The 16887-nt window shown below is 52.5% G+C and overlaps 7 protein-coding genes across 7 annotated transcripts; 4 read left to right on the top strand and 3 right to left on the bottom strand.

The window, feature by feature from the left end:
- Window positions 1–31: 31 nt before the first annotated feature.
- On the bottom strand, window positions 32–2627 carry AYO21_08508 (hypothetical protein; the record flags this gene model as incomplete). Its single annotated transcript, XM_022658451.1, has 3 exons — window positions 32–280; window positions 337–2435; window positions 2483–2627. The coding sequence occupies 3 exons, from the start codon at window positions 2625–2627 to the stop codon at window positions 32–34; spliced, it is 2493 nt and encodes an 830-aa protein (XP_022509275.1).
- Window positions 2628–2942: 315 nt separating this feature from the next.
- Window positions 2943–4346, top strand: AYO21_08509 (hypothetical protein; the record flags this gene model as incomplete). Its single annotated transcript, XM_022658452.1, has 6 exons — window positions 2943–3089; window positions 3136–3282; window positions 3333–3491; window positions 3539–3871; window positions 3923–4077; window positions 4127–4346. The coding sequence occupies 6 exons, from the start codon at window positions 2943–2945 to the stop codon at window positions 4344–4346; spliced, it is 1161 nt and encodes a 386-aa protein (XP_022509276.1).
- A 620-nt stretch (window positions 4347–4966) lies between these two features.
- AYO21_08510 (hypothetical protein) lies at window positions 4967–5935 on the bottom strand (the record flags this gene model as incomplete). The annotated part of the gene is made up of 1 exon (XM_022658453.1): window positions 4967–5935. The coding sequence occupies one exon, from the start codon at window positions 5933–5935 to the stop codon at window positions 4967–4969; it is 969 nt and encodes a 322-aa protein (XP_022509277.1).
- Window positions 5936–7109: 1174 nt separating this feature from the next.
- Window positions 7110–8914, top strand: AYO21_08511 (hypothetical protein; the record flags this gene model as incomplete). The annotated part of the gene is made up of 2 exons (XM_022658454.1): window positions 7110–7285; window positions 7339–8914. 2 exons carry the CDS (start codon window positions 7110–7112, stop codon window positions 8912–8914), a joined length of 1752 nt encoding a protein of 583 aa, XP_022509278.1.
- Window positions 8915–9520: 606 nt separating this feature from the next.
- On the bottom strand, window positions 9521–11147 carry AYO21_08512 (hypothetical protein; the record flags this gene model as incomplete). Its single annotated transcript, XM_022658455.1, has 2 exons — window positions 9521–10686; window positions 10739–11147. 2 exons carry the CDS (start codon window positions 11145–11147, stop codon window positions 9521–9523), a joined length of 1575 nt encoding a protein of 524 aa, XP_022509279.1.
- A 1630-nt stretch (window positions 11148–12777) lies between these two features.
- AYO21_08513 (hypothetical protein) lies at window positions 12778–14374 on the top strand (the record flags this gene model as incomplete). Its single annotated transcript, XM_022658456.1, has 2 exons — window positions 12778–12823; window positions 12876–14374. The coding sequence occupies 2 exons, from the start codon at window positions 12778–12780 to the stop codon at window positions 14372–14374; spliced, it is 1545 nt and encodes a 514-aa protein (XP_022509280.1).
- A 1040-nt stretch (window positions 14375–15414) lies between these two features.
- AYO21_08514 (hypothetical protein) lies at window positions 15415–16571 on the top strand (the record flags this gene model as incomplete). Its single annotated transcript, XM_022658457.1, has 2 exons — window positions 15415–15989; window positions 16058–16571. The coding sequence occupies 2 exons, from the start codon at window positions 15415–15417 to the stop codon at window positions 16569–16571; spliced, it is 1089 nt and encodes a 362-aa protein (XP_022509281.1).
- Window positions 16572–16887: the final 316 nt, after the last annotated feature.

Raw genomic sequence — 16887 nt, forward strand, 5'->3', positions numbered from 1 at the left:
CTATCGACGACAACGACCGGCTACCGTACCCTTATTTCTTGGGACGCAGATGTGTGAGCATCCTTTCGATCTCGACCAATTGTTGGCCGTTGGCCTTATCCCGCAGCAGCTCCAGCGAGTTCACATCCTTGGCTTTGAGGGCTTCCTCACCAGCTTTCACGATCATGCCACATTTGACCCACATCTCAATCCGCTCCGCAGGTTGGAGATTGGTGCATTTTGGAATGAATGATGAGGCAAGGCGAGTATTACCTGCTCCAAGGACTTCGTTGTAGAAGGGCTAACGCAGGATTAGGTCAGTGGCCAACAACTCTATCGGGATAAAGATCAACCTACTTCCCATCCGATCGGTGACTTCTTGCTCTTAGCAATTTCCTCGACCTCACCCCAGAGACGGGCTGTGGTCAATGCCCGGAGTCGAATCCACCACCATGTCTTCTCTGGCACCCGAAAGTCGCCCTGAACTTTGGCCGCCCGCTTGCTGTATCCAGATTGGATCAGGCGGAACATGGTCTCATTGATGCTTAATCCCACATAGCTTCCGCTGCCGTCAGTGATGTCCTTGTCGAACGCCTCTTGCATCTTGAGAAGCTGTCCAGCCTCTGTCAGCGATTTAGCGTGGAATTGGGCTGTCGGATCCTTTGCATCAGTGAGCAGTCTGCCTGCTAATTTGAGCTTGTCAATGACTGCCTGAACCTGCGTTTGTTGCATGGCTTCTTCCAACAACAAATTCGAGCCCTCAATGGGTCGATCATCCTGATAGTATAAGTCTTTGAGCAGTTCTCTGTCGCCCACTCTTGCTGAACTCTCAACAAGTGCTGATGCCACGGGCTTATCGCTGATGGTGCGAAGGAAAGTTGCCAGTGGCAGTTTCTTTTTCAATTCCAGTAACACGAAGAATACCAAGTCGGTGTCTCCAGACTCGATAGCTTTATCAAGTGCGATCTCATCCTCCTCCATATTGAGTAGTAGAGGAACTTGTTTGCCCGCCCTAGGTTCATGATTCAACAATGTCGTTGCGAGATGGCTTCGCCCTTCGTCGTAGGCTGCACGCGCAATGGCTTCGAAAGAGATCCCGTGTTTGCCGCGTAATCGGTCCACCACAATCTCTCGAACTGTGTCGTCGTCTGCAGGCGACCCTCGAACTTTTTGGCTGGCCCAATGGACGTAGATTTTGTTCGCAGGAAGATGCAGAAATTCTGACAGCTTGATTGCAAGAAGGTATTCTCGTCGATTGACAAGCCTTGCTATCAGCCGTTCCGGTGTCAGCCTGACATACTGTTCATAGGTCATGTAGAGACCTATGCGGTAGTCCCGAACGGCATTCAACACTCTCAGATCCTCACACATGTCGACGAACTCATCACTGCTGTACAGGTCGAGTACTGACTTGCCGAAGGAGGCGGCGCGGAGCAGTTGTTTCTGGAGGGTCTGGTTGAACTCGTGACCAGCCGCTCGAATACAGGTTTCTACTGCATCTGGCAGATTGGGTTTGATTCGTTGGATGTTCTCATCTGCTTTTGGTGATTTCTTCTCTAGCAGCTCGATCGAGTCAAGAAGGACCGAAGCAGCCGATGTCGAACCAAGCTTGAACACTTCTTCTAGTGGATCGGGCACCTTGTGTAAGAATTCGCACACCTCGTTCGTGATCAACCGGATACCATCAATATCGGGGACGACATGAACCTGGTCATCATAATAGTATTTGACCGCGGCACCATTGGGACCAACCATATGAATCTCATCTTCCCAAGCTAGAATGACAGAGTCGTTTCCACACCAGTATATCTGTCTCGGTGTAGTCTTCGCCTTTGAGTCGTATTCGCTGTACTTGTTTTGGAAGTCACTGCCGACAACCCACACTTTGCCATCCTCAGTGAACAATGCTGCAAATCGCCCGTTAGGTGAAACGCTGACGTGCTTGAACGGGCCATCGGATAGTCCTCGATCTTCGGCTTCGGTGACATCCACAACATAAATTGTCTTGTCTATTGCGAGTAGTACCTCGACGGACCTAGAAAGTGTGTATGCCGGTGGAATGAGGGACCAGGAGTGGACCTCCCCTTCCGGTGCTTGAGCAAGCAACCTCGGTCTGGGCTCTTCAAACGACGAAACTGCCACCAACGAATTATTGGAAAGTAAAGCGACGAAACCATGCGACCAAAACCGGCACGAGATGACGCCGAACTCCTCTGCACCGTGTCCCAGCGAGAAAGGCTGAAAGTCGCCATGGAGCCCGAAGTAGCAGTGGACAGTGCCATCTTCCGTTACGACCAAGAGCTTCTCATCGTCCGACCAGCCAAGGCCTTTGATCACGCCTTTCTCCCAGTTGATGTTGCTGATGAGCTTTCCAGACGAGGAATAGATGTCAATGGTGGGTTTGATCGATTGGCCAGTTCGATATCGTGCAACCTTGGTGGTGTCTCGCCATAATGCTACGACAGTCAGCTCAGGAAGGTTGAAGATGAGTAGGGATCGTTACCCAGCGCGCCGCCATACGGTGCACCTGCAACAAGGTAGTTCTCAAGTTCGAGATCCTGATCAAATATGGACTCGTACAGGGGGACCTTTCGGTAGAACTGATCACCAACTATCTCCCAGCCAGCTCTGGGATTGTTGGTTGTCATGAGGACAGGAAGTCCATGAGAGTGCTCGAGTGCTAAGCGATGTGATGGGTGATGGATTGGATGAGAGACTCGGAACGAGATGGACTGCATCTGGTCCGTTATCCATTGTCGGCCAATGACGTGACGCCTTGGCTCGGCTAAGCTTCCATGTTCTGTGACGAAGCCCGTGCATCAACCGGCGCCTCTTACCTCCGTGCGTCCCTGTACGTCCTCTGTAGTCTTCCCCATGTGTAGGAGCTGTCACTTCAAGGATTGCCTCAAGAAGCTGGTATGGAAATGACCCCGCCAGTTGAAACTCTGTGAACCCCAACAAATATGGATTCAGCACAAGCGTTACTGGACCACGTCGACGATCTTACGGATCTTGAGCTAGCCGTCCTCGTCAGCCTCGTCGCCGAGCATCATTGCTTGGTAGTGGCCAGCGATGATTTACTCGATGACCTGGCATCCGAGCTTGCACTGGTTGGTCTCGCCACAAAATACCTATTCCCGACTAATGTTGGTTTAGATTGTCAGAGACATGTTCAGTCTCTCTTACATCATACTAAATCGCGACGACCTACAGTCTATCAAGACATTCGGCGCTGCTATTCTGGATGATGATAACAATGAGTGCGATGATATTCCTCACGGGTCGGATATTGATGTCGAGAGTGTTTGTACTGACCTCCAAAATGTCTTGCCACTTTTCTGACGTTTGTTTAGTCGGGCATGCTCCATTCAAAGGTTTCATCTGTAAATTTTGGCGGAGGTTCTTCGCATTTGGTGGAAACCCAGAAACTGGACACAAGGAGAGTGGTCAACGTTATCATCGCGAAGAACTTCAACCTCGCACATCAAGACGTGCAGATCCAGGCTCTCGAGGTACTCCAATCTCATCAATTGCACTTTTCATGCTGACCAAGTTGTAGCTTATTAGGAAGCGGAGAATATACAGCCGAACAACCGTACATCTTGCCCCCGCGGTATTCCTGCTGCTTCCGCTTGTTGCTACCTCCTCTAAACATATCCGATTGAACAAACACCTGGTAAGGAAAGCCCATTCACCCGGTACTCAAAGCTCATTCTCCCAGAACGACCGCATATTCATGTCTCACTCTCACTCCTCTGAAGATGGATTTCCCAACCTAGAGGAGTTAGATGACGCGACAAATTCCGGAGACCATGACTCGACTTATTCCTACTCCCGTTCTCCAAGCGTGAGACGGCAGCAAATGATTGCGAGCCGCCGGATCGACGCAAAGGTAGGATCTATCGTTCAATCCACGTGCTGAGTAACTAACGCCAGTCTCCAGTTGATTGAGCAACTTCGAGCCTATGGTCAAACAGCGACGATTACCCCGGAGATTCGAAGGTATCTTCAGGATATTGTAGCATTTCTTCGGATGGAGAGAGGCGTTGACGGAGGTGTATCGCCGTATGCAACGACGCTTTTCCTTGCCCTAGCAAAGTGAGTCCCAAATTAAGCGGCATGCTTGTCGTTCTAATATCGCTCTTAGATATCTAGCCCCATTGCACGGAATTGACTACGTCACTCCGTCGTTGGTCGCATTGGCGGCAAAGAAGATATACCCGCATCGAATCATCATGGCCACCCCCGCTCGCGAACGAAGCACTCAGTATGGAACTGATCTTGCATCCGCACGATATCTCTTGGACGATTTGAACCCAGATAAAGTGATCCAGAATGTCCTTGATGCAGTTGAATGCCCAACATGAAAAGCGACATAGGTTCAACGGAGTCTTTTTCGGCACCAGTCCTCTCTCAAATATCCTTGCCGCCTATAGAAATATGACACAAGCAAGGATGGGGACAGGAGCCACCACCACTGCCACCGCCACCCCAGTCAAGGCAATAATGGACAACCAGAGACGGGAGTCTTCCGGAGCTGAACAGACTCCGGAAACATCGATCCCAGACCCTCCACTATAATGTTTGGGGATCGATATTACCACTAGTTTACGTGTTCTGGCCAGTGACATATCCTCATGGTGAGAAACTGTCCTGATCAAATACGAGGGCTTGATTACACCTTCCCACTGAAGGCTACCAATGGAAGCGACAAGATCACGAATTCTGAATTGCAGCATGGTCTGTTCCTCATGAGCACAATGCATCGGAAGTTAGGGACGATCGGTCTGGTTTCCTGTGTATTTCGCTCTATACGTGCATGTGCCCCCTCATGTTATCTTCGCTTCTCTTCGGTAAGTAGCACATGCTCTACCTTTTAGGTGCGTTGCCTATGTACAGGCTCGTGAACTCTTTGCTGACGCCTGCCCATCTAAGATACCATAGAAACCTAGGGATCCATCGCCAGAGCATCCACTATGTAGGAGAATCAAAAGGTCGTCATGCTCTTCAGTCTGTGCTCAAAGGCTCGTTTCGTCACCGTTGCGTTTGGCGCAAATAGTTCAAATGCGTGCGGCACACCTGGATACAAATGGAATTCGACCTCGATATCCTCCAACGCGAGCCTCTTCGCGTACTCAATGTCCTCGTCGCGGAAGATATCCAGACCACCTACGTCGATGTAGGTAGGTGGCAAGCCTGCCACGGACTTCGCGCGAGCAGGGGCGCAGTAATGAGGCACGTCGGCATCGTGTTTGCCTGCTTTGTCTCCGAGCAGCGCGGTCCAGCCCGTAATGTTGTCCTCGTTTCTCCAGAAGGCAAAGGGCGCGATGCGCTCGTTTGCGGTGAGATTGCGGTCGTCGAGCATGGGGTAGATGAGAATTTGCTTCGCGAGGGGTGGGGAGAGGCCCTTGTCGCGGGCCATGAGCGCCACTCCTGCGGCGAGGCCTCCTCCGGCAGATTCGCCAAAGACGGCGAGGCGGGCAGGGTCGACGTTGAAGGATGCAGCGTTTTGCGAGACCCAGACTAGACCGGCGTAGCAGTCCTCGACCAAGCTCGTGCCCTGCGTCTCCGGGGCCAGGCGGTACTCGACGCTGAAGATCGGGACGCCTGTCTGAGTGACTTGCCATGCGTTGGACGGTGCCGACATGGCCACCGAGCCCAGAATCATGCCGCCGCCGTGGAAGTGTACGATGGCTGGACCTGGCGTCCCTGCAGATGTTCCTTTCTTGATGAAGCTAGTCACCGACAAAGCCACACCGGCTGGGGTGGTAAAGCTGTGTTCCTTCTGTTCCACGTCTGGAGACTCGGGCAAAGCTCCTCTGAACAGAACGAGGGCAGCCTCGAAACCCTTACGGCGGGCTTCGACATCGTGGACGGCTGGTTTGGGCCGGGCGGCCAGCATAGGGATGATCGGCTCAAAGAACTTGAAAAACTCGGCGTCGTACTTGAGAGACATTTTTGTAGTATATTATTCCGTCTTGTGTCTTGATTGATCTGGGCTCAATGTGGCTGTTCTGTAGTTAGTGCTCACTGGATTAATCTCTCCCACTCTCACTCGTCTCTTGTCGGTTATTGCCAGAGGGAAAAAAAGCCTTGTGTCGTGGAAAAAGGGTCTCTTGACGAACGATGATCCTTGCTCGAACCCAACACGATCTCTGGAAGATTTAATGGGGATCGGGAACTTTAAAAAGACCCAGAGGGCAACGGCAACCTTGGTACCGAGTCCAGTGGACCTCGCTGCCTCGGCCTCTGAAATCCTTTGGTGTGTTAGCGCGCTCTCGACGTCTTCTTCTTTTGGACGCCATCATTGGACGAGACAATCCCATCGAGGGTGTCTGGGTTTCAAGGCGGGACACTATGCACCCCTTCGTTCACTTTTGTGCACAACGCGGCACATTTGTGCCTGATTCGACGATATTTACTGCAAGTCGTTCGCGAAGGTCTTGTCCCGCTTCCCGAATCCTCCCCCGAGAGCATTAGTTCAATCGACTCCGTTCTTCCCGGTCTTACAAATTCCCTGCCATCTTCGTCCACGATACGAGTCAGACATGAATGTCGTGTAGAAGTAGTACGCGATGCGGGGCACATAGCGGGGAATGCGTATGTGCGTATGTTCTGCCGGACTGGAATACGAGGTACGCATGTTCAATAAGAAGATGTGCTGAATGAGGACCTTTTCAGGCCTCTGAAGGGATCAGCCGCGTTGTTCTTGGGGCGTAGTGTGAGGATTTCAAGTACGATGGTTTGACTGCTGTCATTCTATCTGTGTTGACTCTTCGGTGTTGGGACGCATTGACGAGGGAGGGCGGCTGTAGTCACTACTTGGACTTCTGTCCACAATACAGCAGATTGAAAGACACAGGAGGCGCTGTTGAGGATAGAGCAGCTAACCAAAGTATGTGATGCACCATTTCGGTAATTGTCTTTCTGAAGCATTGGAAAACGATTGACGACTTGGGGCTTGAGCCTCCGCAGCCTTGCCGCCTCGCCATTTATGCTTCACCGTAGTCAATCTCAGCCTCGTCAATCTCGCCGCCGCCCTCCTTTCCCAATGGTGAAGCGACACAACGTCTGCTTGCAGCGACGGAGTCCCATCATCACTCTGTCAATGATGTGTCTTGTCCTGTATCATGTATTTTCGTCAATGGACAGCCATTCTCAGCCTCCCGGCCTGGCTGCAAGCTTCCTGCGTCAGTGCTGCATTTGGCGGTGACAGTGATCACCCATACGACAGCGACGTCCTCAAGCAGCAGGAAACCCTCTTCGGGCTGTGTCCGGACTACACTAGCTATGCCCGTCATATACAGTGAGCCAACCTGGGTCTCATCTCGTAGACTGAGTTGCTGACCTTGTGCGCAGCAAACCCTTCAGTAATGGACCTCTCCAACTACCCTTCCAACGACCTCACCCGAGCTGTCGCAAATTCTCTTCCCCGGCCGTGGAGCAAGTGATCGATGATCTCTATCCTCGATTCAAAGATCCGGATCTGGCGCAGATTTTTCAAAATGCGTTTCCAAACACCCTTGACACGACGGTGCTGTGGCACGTGGATGGAGAAAAGAAACATGCACCACCGTCGCGATTGCTGCGGGACAAGGACAGATGGAAAGGGGCACATTCGTTCATCGTGACTGGAGACATAAACGCCGAATGGTTGAGAGACTCTACGAACCAGCTGGCTCAATATCAACTCCTTGCCAAATCCGCCCCGGACATGTCGAACCTCATCCTCGGAGCGATCAATACACAGGCGGAGTTTGTGATATCTTCACCATACTGCAACGCATTCCAGCCTCCGGACCCGTCCCGTCTGGCCCCAGTTCACTCGGGTCAAGACGATATCGTCCATCCGGCCTACGAACCCACCGTTGTGTTTGAATGTAAATACGAACTCGACAGCCTGGCAGCGTTCCTCAAGCTGACGAATGAGTACCATGCGTCCACGGGCTCGACAGCCTTTTTGACGACTCGATGGTTCAAGGCTCTTGACGCCCTCTTGCAAGTCCTGGATGCGCAGGCTAGACCGACCTTTAACCCGACAACGGGATGGTACGAGCGAAATCAATACACATTCAGCCGCTGGACGCGCGTTGGGACAGAAACTCTCAACTTGGAGGGCACAGGAAACCCCTTGGGAGGTGGAACGGGCTTGATTCGCTCTGCCTTCAGGCCCTCGGACGATGCAACCATCTTCGGCTTCCTCATTCCTGCAAACGCAATGATGTCTGTTGAACTGTCTCGCGCGGCGAAAATGCTCAAGTCGGCCGGCGTGGCCTCTTCGCAAGAACCGCAAGCAACGCACATGATTCAAGTTGGTGACGACCTTGCCCAGCGTGCAGAGACCATTAAGGATGGCATCTACAAGCACGCCGTCGTCACGCATCCAGAGTTTGGACGAGTCTTTGCCTACGAGGTCGATGGGTATGGATCCCACCTCCTCATGGACGACGCGAACATCCCTTCTCTCCTCTCGCTGCCTCTCCTCGGCTTCGTCGACGCCGACGACGAAATCTACCAGAACACCCGGCGCATGATCCTCACCCAACGCGGAAACCCGTATTTTCTCAAGGGCTCTAAATTCCAAGGCATCGGTGGTCCACACATCGGCTTGCGCAACGCGTGGCCCATGTCCGTCATCGTGCAGGCCATGACGTCGACTTCCGACGCCGAGATCCTCGAGTGTCTCGACACGGTGAAGAACGTGAGCGTCTTCGGCCTGATCAACGAGTCGGTTGACGTCACCCGGGGCGTCAAGCGAGGTGGTGGCGGCGAGGGCATGACGCGCAGCTGGTTCGCCTGGGCCAACAGCGTCTTCGCCCAAGCCGTCCTGTGGCTCGCCGAACACAAGCCAGCACTCGTCCTGCAGGACAACGAGGACGGAAGTCCCGCTAAGGGGTATCGTGTCGGTGTTGGCTGGGTGGAATACTCTGTGTGATTATGTGGGTACCTAGTACCTGTAGGGGATTGTATCCTTGATGAGAACTCACAACGGAACGGAAGCGAAGGGAATGGAACAGATCGGATCGAGATGCGTGATGAGTATTCTTCGCCAGACCAAGTACTTTTGCTGTACTGCATAATGATATGATATGATCCTATAATCGATCAACGAATGCATCGAGCAAGTAATTCCCGATGGATTTTCTGCGTAGCCGCGGTAGCGCATAGTCCGCCGAACGCGAGGTGATGCGTACTGGTAGTCCGATCCTACTGTGTGTACTGAGTATCTTACTCGTACCTCGTATGTCAGGCTGAAACGAGATCGTATGTATGCACGAGTATGTAACTCGGCAATCGGTACGCGGTACGAATACGAGTACATGCGCAGTGCATGTGCATGCGCGTGCGCTCTCTCTCTTCTTACTTCTTTTCTCAATCGGGCCGTCAGATCAGCCAGCCAGCCAGCCAGCCAGCCAGCTAGTAAAAAAAGCCAGTCCATGCATAGAATAGCCTCGACAATCCAATGTGCATCGCGTATCGTGTCCAGTATATGGACGAACTACAGTACCGCAGTAGGTAGATACCTATGTATGCTAGGTACCTATGCGTTTTTCTTGCCAAAAAAGCTCATAATGTTCCCTCCTCCGCCTCCGCCTTTCTTTTTCGCCCCGGGACCCGTCTTGCCAGCCTGACTCGGGGTCGAGCCCTGGCTTTGCGTCTTGGGGGCCGTGGTGCCTTTGGGCGCGGGGCCTTCCTTTTTGAATCCCCCTACAGCAGCAGAAGCGCGAGGAGGCGGCGCTTCGGGCTCGTCCTCGCTGAAACTCTCCCAGACGGCTTCCTCGCGAGTCACGAGGTAGCCGTCTTCTTTGAACGTGCGCTTCTGCATCACTTTGCGCTTGCCGCGCCGGCGCCGCGGTGGTGCTGTCGCGGTGGCGGTGGTGTCTTTTTCGGATTTCTCCTTGGATCCCTGCTTCTTCTCCGTGTCGGAGTCTGACCACGCTACTTGGTCGTCCGCCTCGGTATCCTTCGTCTCGGCGTCTGCATCGGTGCCCTTCTTCGCTGCGGGAGGCTCATCGTCTCCCAGTTTAGCCGCCTCTTCAACTTTCGGCACTGCTGTCTCCTCTTCGTCGTCGGACTCCATCATCTTGCGGAGCTTCGCCGCCTTGTCTTCACGCTCCTTCTTTACATCACTGGCCCGTTTCTTCGAGGTCGCAGACTTGCGCGTACCCGTATCAAGGAAGAGTGCTTCGTCCTCGGATTCACCTTCATCAGCGTCGTTCATGGGTGTGTCATGGTCTTGACCATTAGACTGAGGGGCTGTGGTGGGTGTTGATTTTCGGTGCCCCTGTTTCGCAAAAGCCTTGAAGATGTCGGACGCATCTCGCTTTAGGGTCGGCTGTCTGGTGGAACTGGCGGTCGAGGTACTGTCCCGAGAAGCAGGCCGCGAGGGCTCCTCAGTTTTGACGGACGGAGCAGCAGTTGATCCTTTGGGGGTTGGTTTTGTGTGGCCCAGCGAAGGTCTTTTGGTCTCTTCCTTTAAAGGTTGAGCTTTCGATGCAGGGCCTGCTGCGATCGCCGGTCTCTTGCCTTTCCTCCGTCGGACATCTGGGTTCTGAATAACACCATAGACCTCATTGTGTTCATCCTGAAGCCCACTCGTGAATAGAGCCCGAGTGATATCTGTTAATGCGACTAGGTCTTGTATTCGCGCAGGGGAAAGGCTGTAGATGTGTATGGATGTGATGGTCTCGTATTCTTCTTTTATTGCTAGCATCACCAATTAGCAGTCACTTTGGGTATTGAGTTGTCTGTAGCACACCTTCCAGAGACTCTTCTCTGACGAGAGTGACGGTTCGGACGGGTACATTCTTTGCCTCCTCCTCTTCAGCAGGGCTACTTTGCTGGCTGGGTTCAAGCATGGAGCTGGTGAATGGAGGCGGGCTTGAAGGGAGATCTTCGACTGGATCGCGGACCTGCGTGCCTCCTCTCGCCGTCCCATTCACGGACACGCTGACTGTCGGTGTCTTCTTGACCCCAGACAAAAGGTAGGTGGCATAGACCGACTGGGGTTTTTTCGCATTTTGGAATTCGTAAAACTCGTAGAGCATGCATTTCGCGGCATTGACGTGCACTTTCAGGGCGCGGGAGACGTTGCGGTAGGATATGGTTCGTTGTTCATTGAGAACCTCACTTGCCAGATACTTCTTGAAATCGTCAGCCGTAGCCATAGCAGTGTCCTTCGTACTTCAGTGGCGAGTGGGAGAAACAGTCTCAAGATCTGGGCCGGCGAAAATGAGGTTGACGTGACATGACGCGACTTCCCGCGGAGGACGCGTTGAGTGCTTTTCAGGATTTGGTCACTATGGACACGCCGCTTTAACCGCCACTCGGGCCTTAACTTTGCTTGCCACTTTGATGCGGCAACTTGCAGCTTTTGTGTCTGGAAATACCAGTTCTTGAACAACTGTAATCCCTCAATTACATTGGTCTAGATGGCCACTTAGCAGACTATTGGCTGGCTTGATCGTCCCCGTTCTGGGCATCTATATCCCACGTCGTTAGTGGCGTGAGACACGTCTTTCGCCATATTTCGCAATTTACCCTGGTTGGAGGCAAGAAAAGTAGTGAAATGACGAGCATTACATCCGTTCACTCTTCTTCGCATACATGCATCAAGGACCATGCCTGGATATTTGTCGCAATGGCCTGTGCACGTTATGATCTCCACGAGGCTGTGCGAATGTCGATCTGGATTTGTCGTCTGACAGAAATTCGTCACCCAGACAAGCCAGAACAGTCGAAATAATTCTGTCAGACAAATAAGTTAAATGTTCGTCCCGGATCGGAGCAGGAATTTGCCGAGGGATCCAAGCGGAAACAAAACCACTTACGTCCACCACATGGACTCTTTAAAAGACTACACAGGGAATCCTGGCTTTGTAGACGCTGAGGAAAAACCATCGGCGACAGCTCTTGTCATACTCACTCGATCCTCCCTGGAATGGACGAATCCGCCTCCCATAACCCAAGGGACGACCCGATCAGTCGAATCTTACTGGCATCCGTGGAGATATTGTCTTTGAGAAGATGAACACCCATGGTAAGTTTGAGGCCCCCTTGATACATGGGAGGTGTTTGTTTCTCAAGTGACTGATATTTCAGAGTCTCATGCGCGCTCGTGGGTGTGCTGCTTTTGTTCCAAGTCCTACCGCAGATCGTAAGTGCCCAAGATACCCCGAATTATGGGCGCTTTACCCTGCAAGATACTGCATTGTTTTGATCGGTCAATGGGTCCGGCATTCGCTTTTGCCGCTTGTCCATTTCTTCCACAAGATAATGATGCCTCTATAAGTCCCAATGTCTCTTTCCGAGCGACAGGACATCCACACGATTTGACAACCCTTTAGCCAACTTCCCCAGGATTGCCTCTTCAACTCTCCCAGTCTCTCTGAAGTGGATCCATCAGCCATTGACTGACGTTTCTTTAGTGATGTGCTTCGCCGGCATTACATCAACTGCCCATCCAGGGGTGAGCAACCTATTCCGGGGAAGCTGAAGAAAGGCAAAAAGACTCGAGCGTGCGACTCATGTGCACGCCTGAAATTGGGCTGTGATCTGGATTGTCCATGCGAAACTTGTCTCTCCTATGGCGTTCAATGCACATACACACGACTTTCGGAACTGCGGCGGCCACGGCCAGGAAGTGAACCTCCCTCCGTACCGGTTCAGGATGGACAGCGGCCTAGAAGCCACTCGGTCGCTACCGACGCAACCCAAGAGTCAAGGAACTATGGACGGCAAGATCGAAATAAGATTTCGTTGTCGTTTCTTCTCAACTATGTGAACCCGAACACCTCTATGGCAGATGCTTATGGTCCTGTTGCAGAAACAACCGCAACAGGAGGTGGGTCTACCATCCTACTAAGACATTAAACAAGTATCTAACAATATCGCAGCTTCTATGCCGAAAGCCGGCAGTGAGAACGCCACTGCAAGCGACTTCGGCACCTCTACTGCTACTGTGCAGTTGATTAATGACGAGTTTATCACGCCAGTCCACAATGATCGACTCGACGACTTTTTTGTGTCCTGTCTGTTTCCCGACTCGGAGGATTTCCAAGGTGTAGGAGAGGACACCAATTGGCCTTCGAATTGGCAAGTGTTGTGTCATCCGGATCCATTTGCCAGTTCTTCATGCGTCGAGCCCTTCAACTACTTGATAGACTCCTTGACCAGTTTCACACTCTCCCTCCCACAGGGACATCCTGAAAGCGCCCCAAATGACCGCTTGGCAAAGGCAGCGACTCTGTTTTCAAGAACCAACGTCGAACGATTTGTTGGACATTATTTTCGAGATTACTGTCCACATAGTCCGATTCTCCATCCCGGCACCTTCCGGGTGGCTACAGCATCACCCTTCTTACTCACAGTCCTTGTCCTCACTGGAGCTCTGTTCTCTTCTCAACCAAATGACATGGAGTTGGCAAGGGACATTCTCAACCTTGTGGTGGAATATGCTTTCAGTAACCCTAACTTCCGGAAGCTGTTCCACGGGCCCGATGCAGCAAAGGGGCTGGGCGAATTCGAGTCCTTGCAAGCGCTCGAAGCTGCATTTTTCATCACCCAAGTCCAGCTTCGGGAAGGGTGTCCATCTAGACGGCGAGACGCCCGAAAGTCGCGGTTTGAAGAGATAATAACTGCTGTTCGAAACCTAGGTCTATTGGAGACCCGGAACTCGTTCTTCGCAGCTGAACCACCGCCACCAGAAAAGTTTCAGTGGGCTGAGTTTGCCGCTCGTGAATCTAGAATTCGCCTTGTATGTGGCATCTTCCATCTGGATGCCAGCTTCACAGTTTTATACAACATGACACCCAGGTTGTTTGCGGAAGAGATGAACATTGGGATGCCAGGTTCTGTTGATGCGTTCTTTGCCGACAATGCTCAGGATTGTTATCGGCTTTCATCAAAGGAGCACGAGTTGCAAAGGATGACGCTTTCGCACCTATGTGACGTCTTCTTGCAGGACGAGTGGAGTGAGGAGATGCGCTATTCCATGCAACAGTTGTCGCTTCTACACCTCTGCAGTGTGATCATGGCGCTATCACAGATTCTATGGCTCTCTCCCTACCGACCTAGAAAGGAGGAAACAATGAGACGAATCAAGGAAGCACTGAGCCGGTGGAAAGCAGCCTGGGACTTTCAGAACGCCACCTTGACCACTCGACAACGCGACCGTTACGGATTTCTCAAGACGATTCCCTTTGAGTTTTGGCAGATTGCAACTGTACTGGTGGAGAAAAACAGTACCAGTTTGGATACCAAAATCACTCAAAATGCCATTGCTGCACTAAACCACAACCACACGGCACAAACCATGCTTGAGAGTGTCGATAAGGACAGAGATGAATCTCGCGTCGATGGATGGAGACTACTTGACTCCGGGGACCCTAGATAACCTCAAGCCTTTCGTGCAAAGGCTGCGGGAGGCCTGTGCTCTAGAAGGTCTTCCGACGACCGAGACAGGACTCTGTTGTGGATAGTCACACAGACTCCACCGAATATCTACGAAACGAACGACAAACGGGGGTATATAGATGAATGTACAACAGAAGTTGATGCCACATCACTAGAATGATGATGTCGCGTTACACCACTTGCCCCTTTTCGAGACCTCCCTCCAGAACAAATACTCGTGTGAAAACTCTCAGCAGAGAGTGGATCTTACAAATGAACCAGCAGCATCGTACTTTACCTGTATGTATCCAGGGATTCAACCCTACCGAATCGGCTTTGAAGTTCGCTGGGTACGCGAGGCTGTCACGGTTAAAAGCGGCAATGGCTTCTTCCACTTGGCGCCCAATTCATGTCGAGATTCATCTGAACAAGTGTCTTTCCCTCCCCCTCTGACGATAGTGTGTATACTTTTTCTTTTTCTTCTCGCGGCGCGCGGTAATCTCAGACAGCTCGGGTCAGCTCCGACTGCGGTTTAATATAGACGGGAGGAATTAGACCAAGGACCGGGATTCTAGGTAAGAAAGAATACGCCTGATGGTCTCCCAATGCCGAATCTTCTGCCCGTTGCCCCACCAGCACCAACATCGGGCCTTTCAGCCAGTGAAGCCATGTGTTACTAGAGATTGTTCCATATCCTTATTGAAAGGGACTGCTTCTGGCGGATCTGATGCTACAACTGACAGAGTTTCTGACCCGGCTAATGCTTTTCAATAGTGAAATAGGTCGTTACGCCTCTTTCTTGTTGATTATAGACATCTGTACATATCTAGACGGTTTGTGCATATAGGGAGCGATTTGGAACCAGGGTCGAGATTTGTCTCCAGGTTGGACTCCCCTGAAAATCATCAGCCTCGGCCTTACCATCCGACGAGGATACAGGGCCCTTCAAATCTATACCAGTCTGTCTCCTCCCTCCGAGCGAGACAAAAATAAAAGGGCGACCTTGACGAGGTGGAGAAGGTCAGGGGAGGCAAAGCAAAAATGGAATTCGCTGGTCCAGAACCAGAAGTCCCGTGGGATATCGAGGGAGAGGTTCCCGTGCTACGAAGCGACCCTTACCTCGTCGACTTCACCCAGCTGGGAGACCAGATCTATTTCTACGCCACTCCTGCGGAAGCATCGAAAACAGAGATCGATGGCCACGCTGGAACCCCGGGTGGAGAACAACAGCAGCAGCAGCCCCAAGAGCAAGAAGAGAAACCACCGGTCGCCGACCCAGACCTGATCATCGTCTGCTCGTGGATGTACGCCCAGTCGCGCAATATTGTCAAATACACCAAGCAGTATCAGACGCGGTATCCGTCGTCGCCGATCCTGCTCCTGCGACAAGACGGGGGGGACTTCTTCTTCCGCACGCAGGCCCAGCAGATGCGGAACCTGGAGCCGGCGGTGTCGCTGATTCGGGATCTCGAGGCGGCGGCGGCGGCGGCGACGGCGACAAAGATGAAGGAAACGACGGGGAAAGAAACTGGTGGTGAGAGAGAGAAGGAGTTCAAGGTCCTGATGCACATCTTCTCCAACGGCGGCGCGTGGAGCGCGTGTCAACTTGCAGATGCGTATCACCATTACCACTGCCAGTCCCAACACCAGCACCAGCGGGCGCAACAGCATGACCTGTCAACAGCAGCAGCAACCGCCGTGCTCTCCTCTTCCGACGAAGCACCCCACCACCACCACCACCTCCTCCTCCCCATCACCGCCCTCATACTAGACAGCACGCCCTCCCTCCCAGACCCGACGCCGCCCACACCGCCATCTGCGAAGCCCTGCCCAAATCGCCCGCGGTGGTACGCGCGCTCGGCAGCGCCCTAGTATGGGGATACCTGGGCGTCACACACGCAGTGGAAGTCGTGACGGGGCACGAGAACGTGACGCTGTCGCTGCGGCGCCGGCTCAACGACCCACGCGGCGCTTTCTGTCGCTGTCACCGCGCCTACATCTACAGCCAGGCCGACGCGCTCATTCCGGGGCCAGACGTGGAATCGCACGCCCGCGAGGCTGCGCAGGTTCTGCCTGGTGGTCCCGACATGGTGCGGCTCGAGGATTTTGTCGTCTCGCGCCACGTCGGGCACGTCTTGGCCGATCCCGTCAGGTACTGGGCCATTGTCGCCTCGGTTTGGGAAGAGGCGACGCGGTAGGACAATGTCTGGCTATCTACCTGTCTGCTTGCCTAGCTGCTCTCGGTCACTGACTCACTGACTTGCTCACCACCTAGGTAATCCTAGGCAATGGACTGAGATAATTAACTGATCAGGAACCTCATCTAATCTGGTGGCTAAAGAGAGGGCTGAGAAGGGTGATCGTGCATGATTGGAGTTTTGAATATATGGATAATATTGGATTTCTCCAGATCAACTGATCTACATACATACATACATACATACATACATACATACATACATACATACATACATACATACATACATACATACATACATACATACATACATACAT

The sequence above is a fragment of the Fonsecaea monophora genome (assembly GCF_001642475.1).
Source record: "Fonsecaea monophora strain CBS 269.37 chromosome Unknown Scaff74, whole genome shotgun sequence".
In the NCBI taxonomy this organism is placed as follows: Eukaryota; Fungi; Ascomycota; class Eurotiomycetes; order Chaetothyriales; family Herpotrichiellaceae; genus Fonsecaea; species Fonsecaea monophora.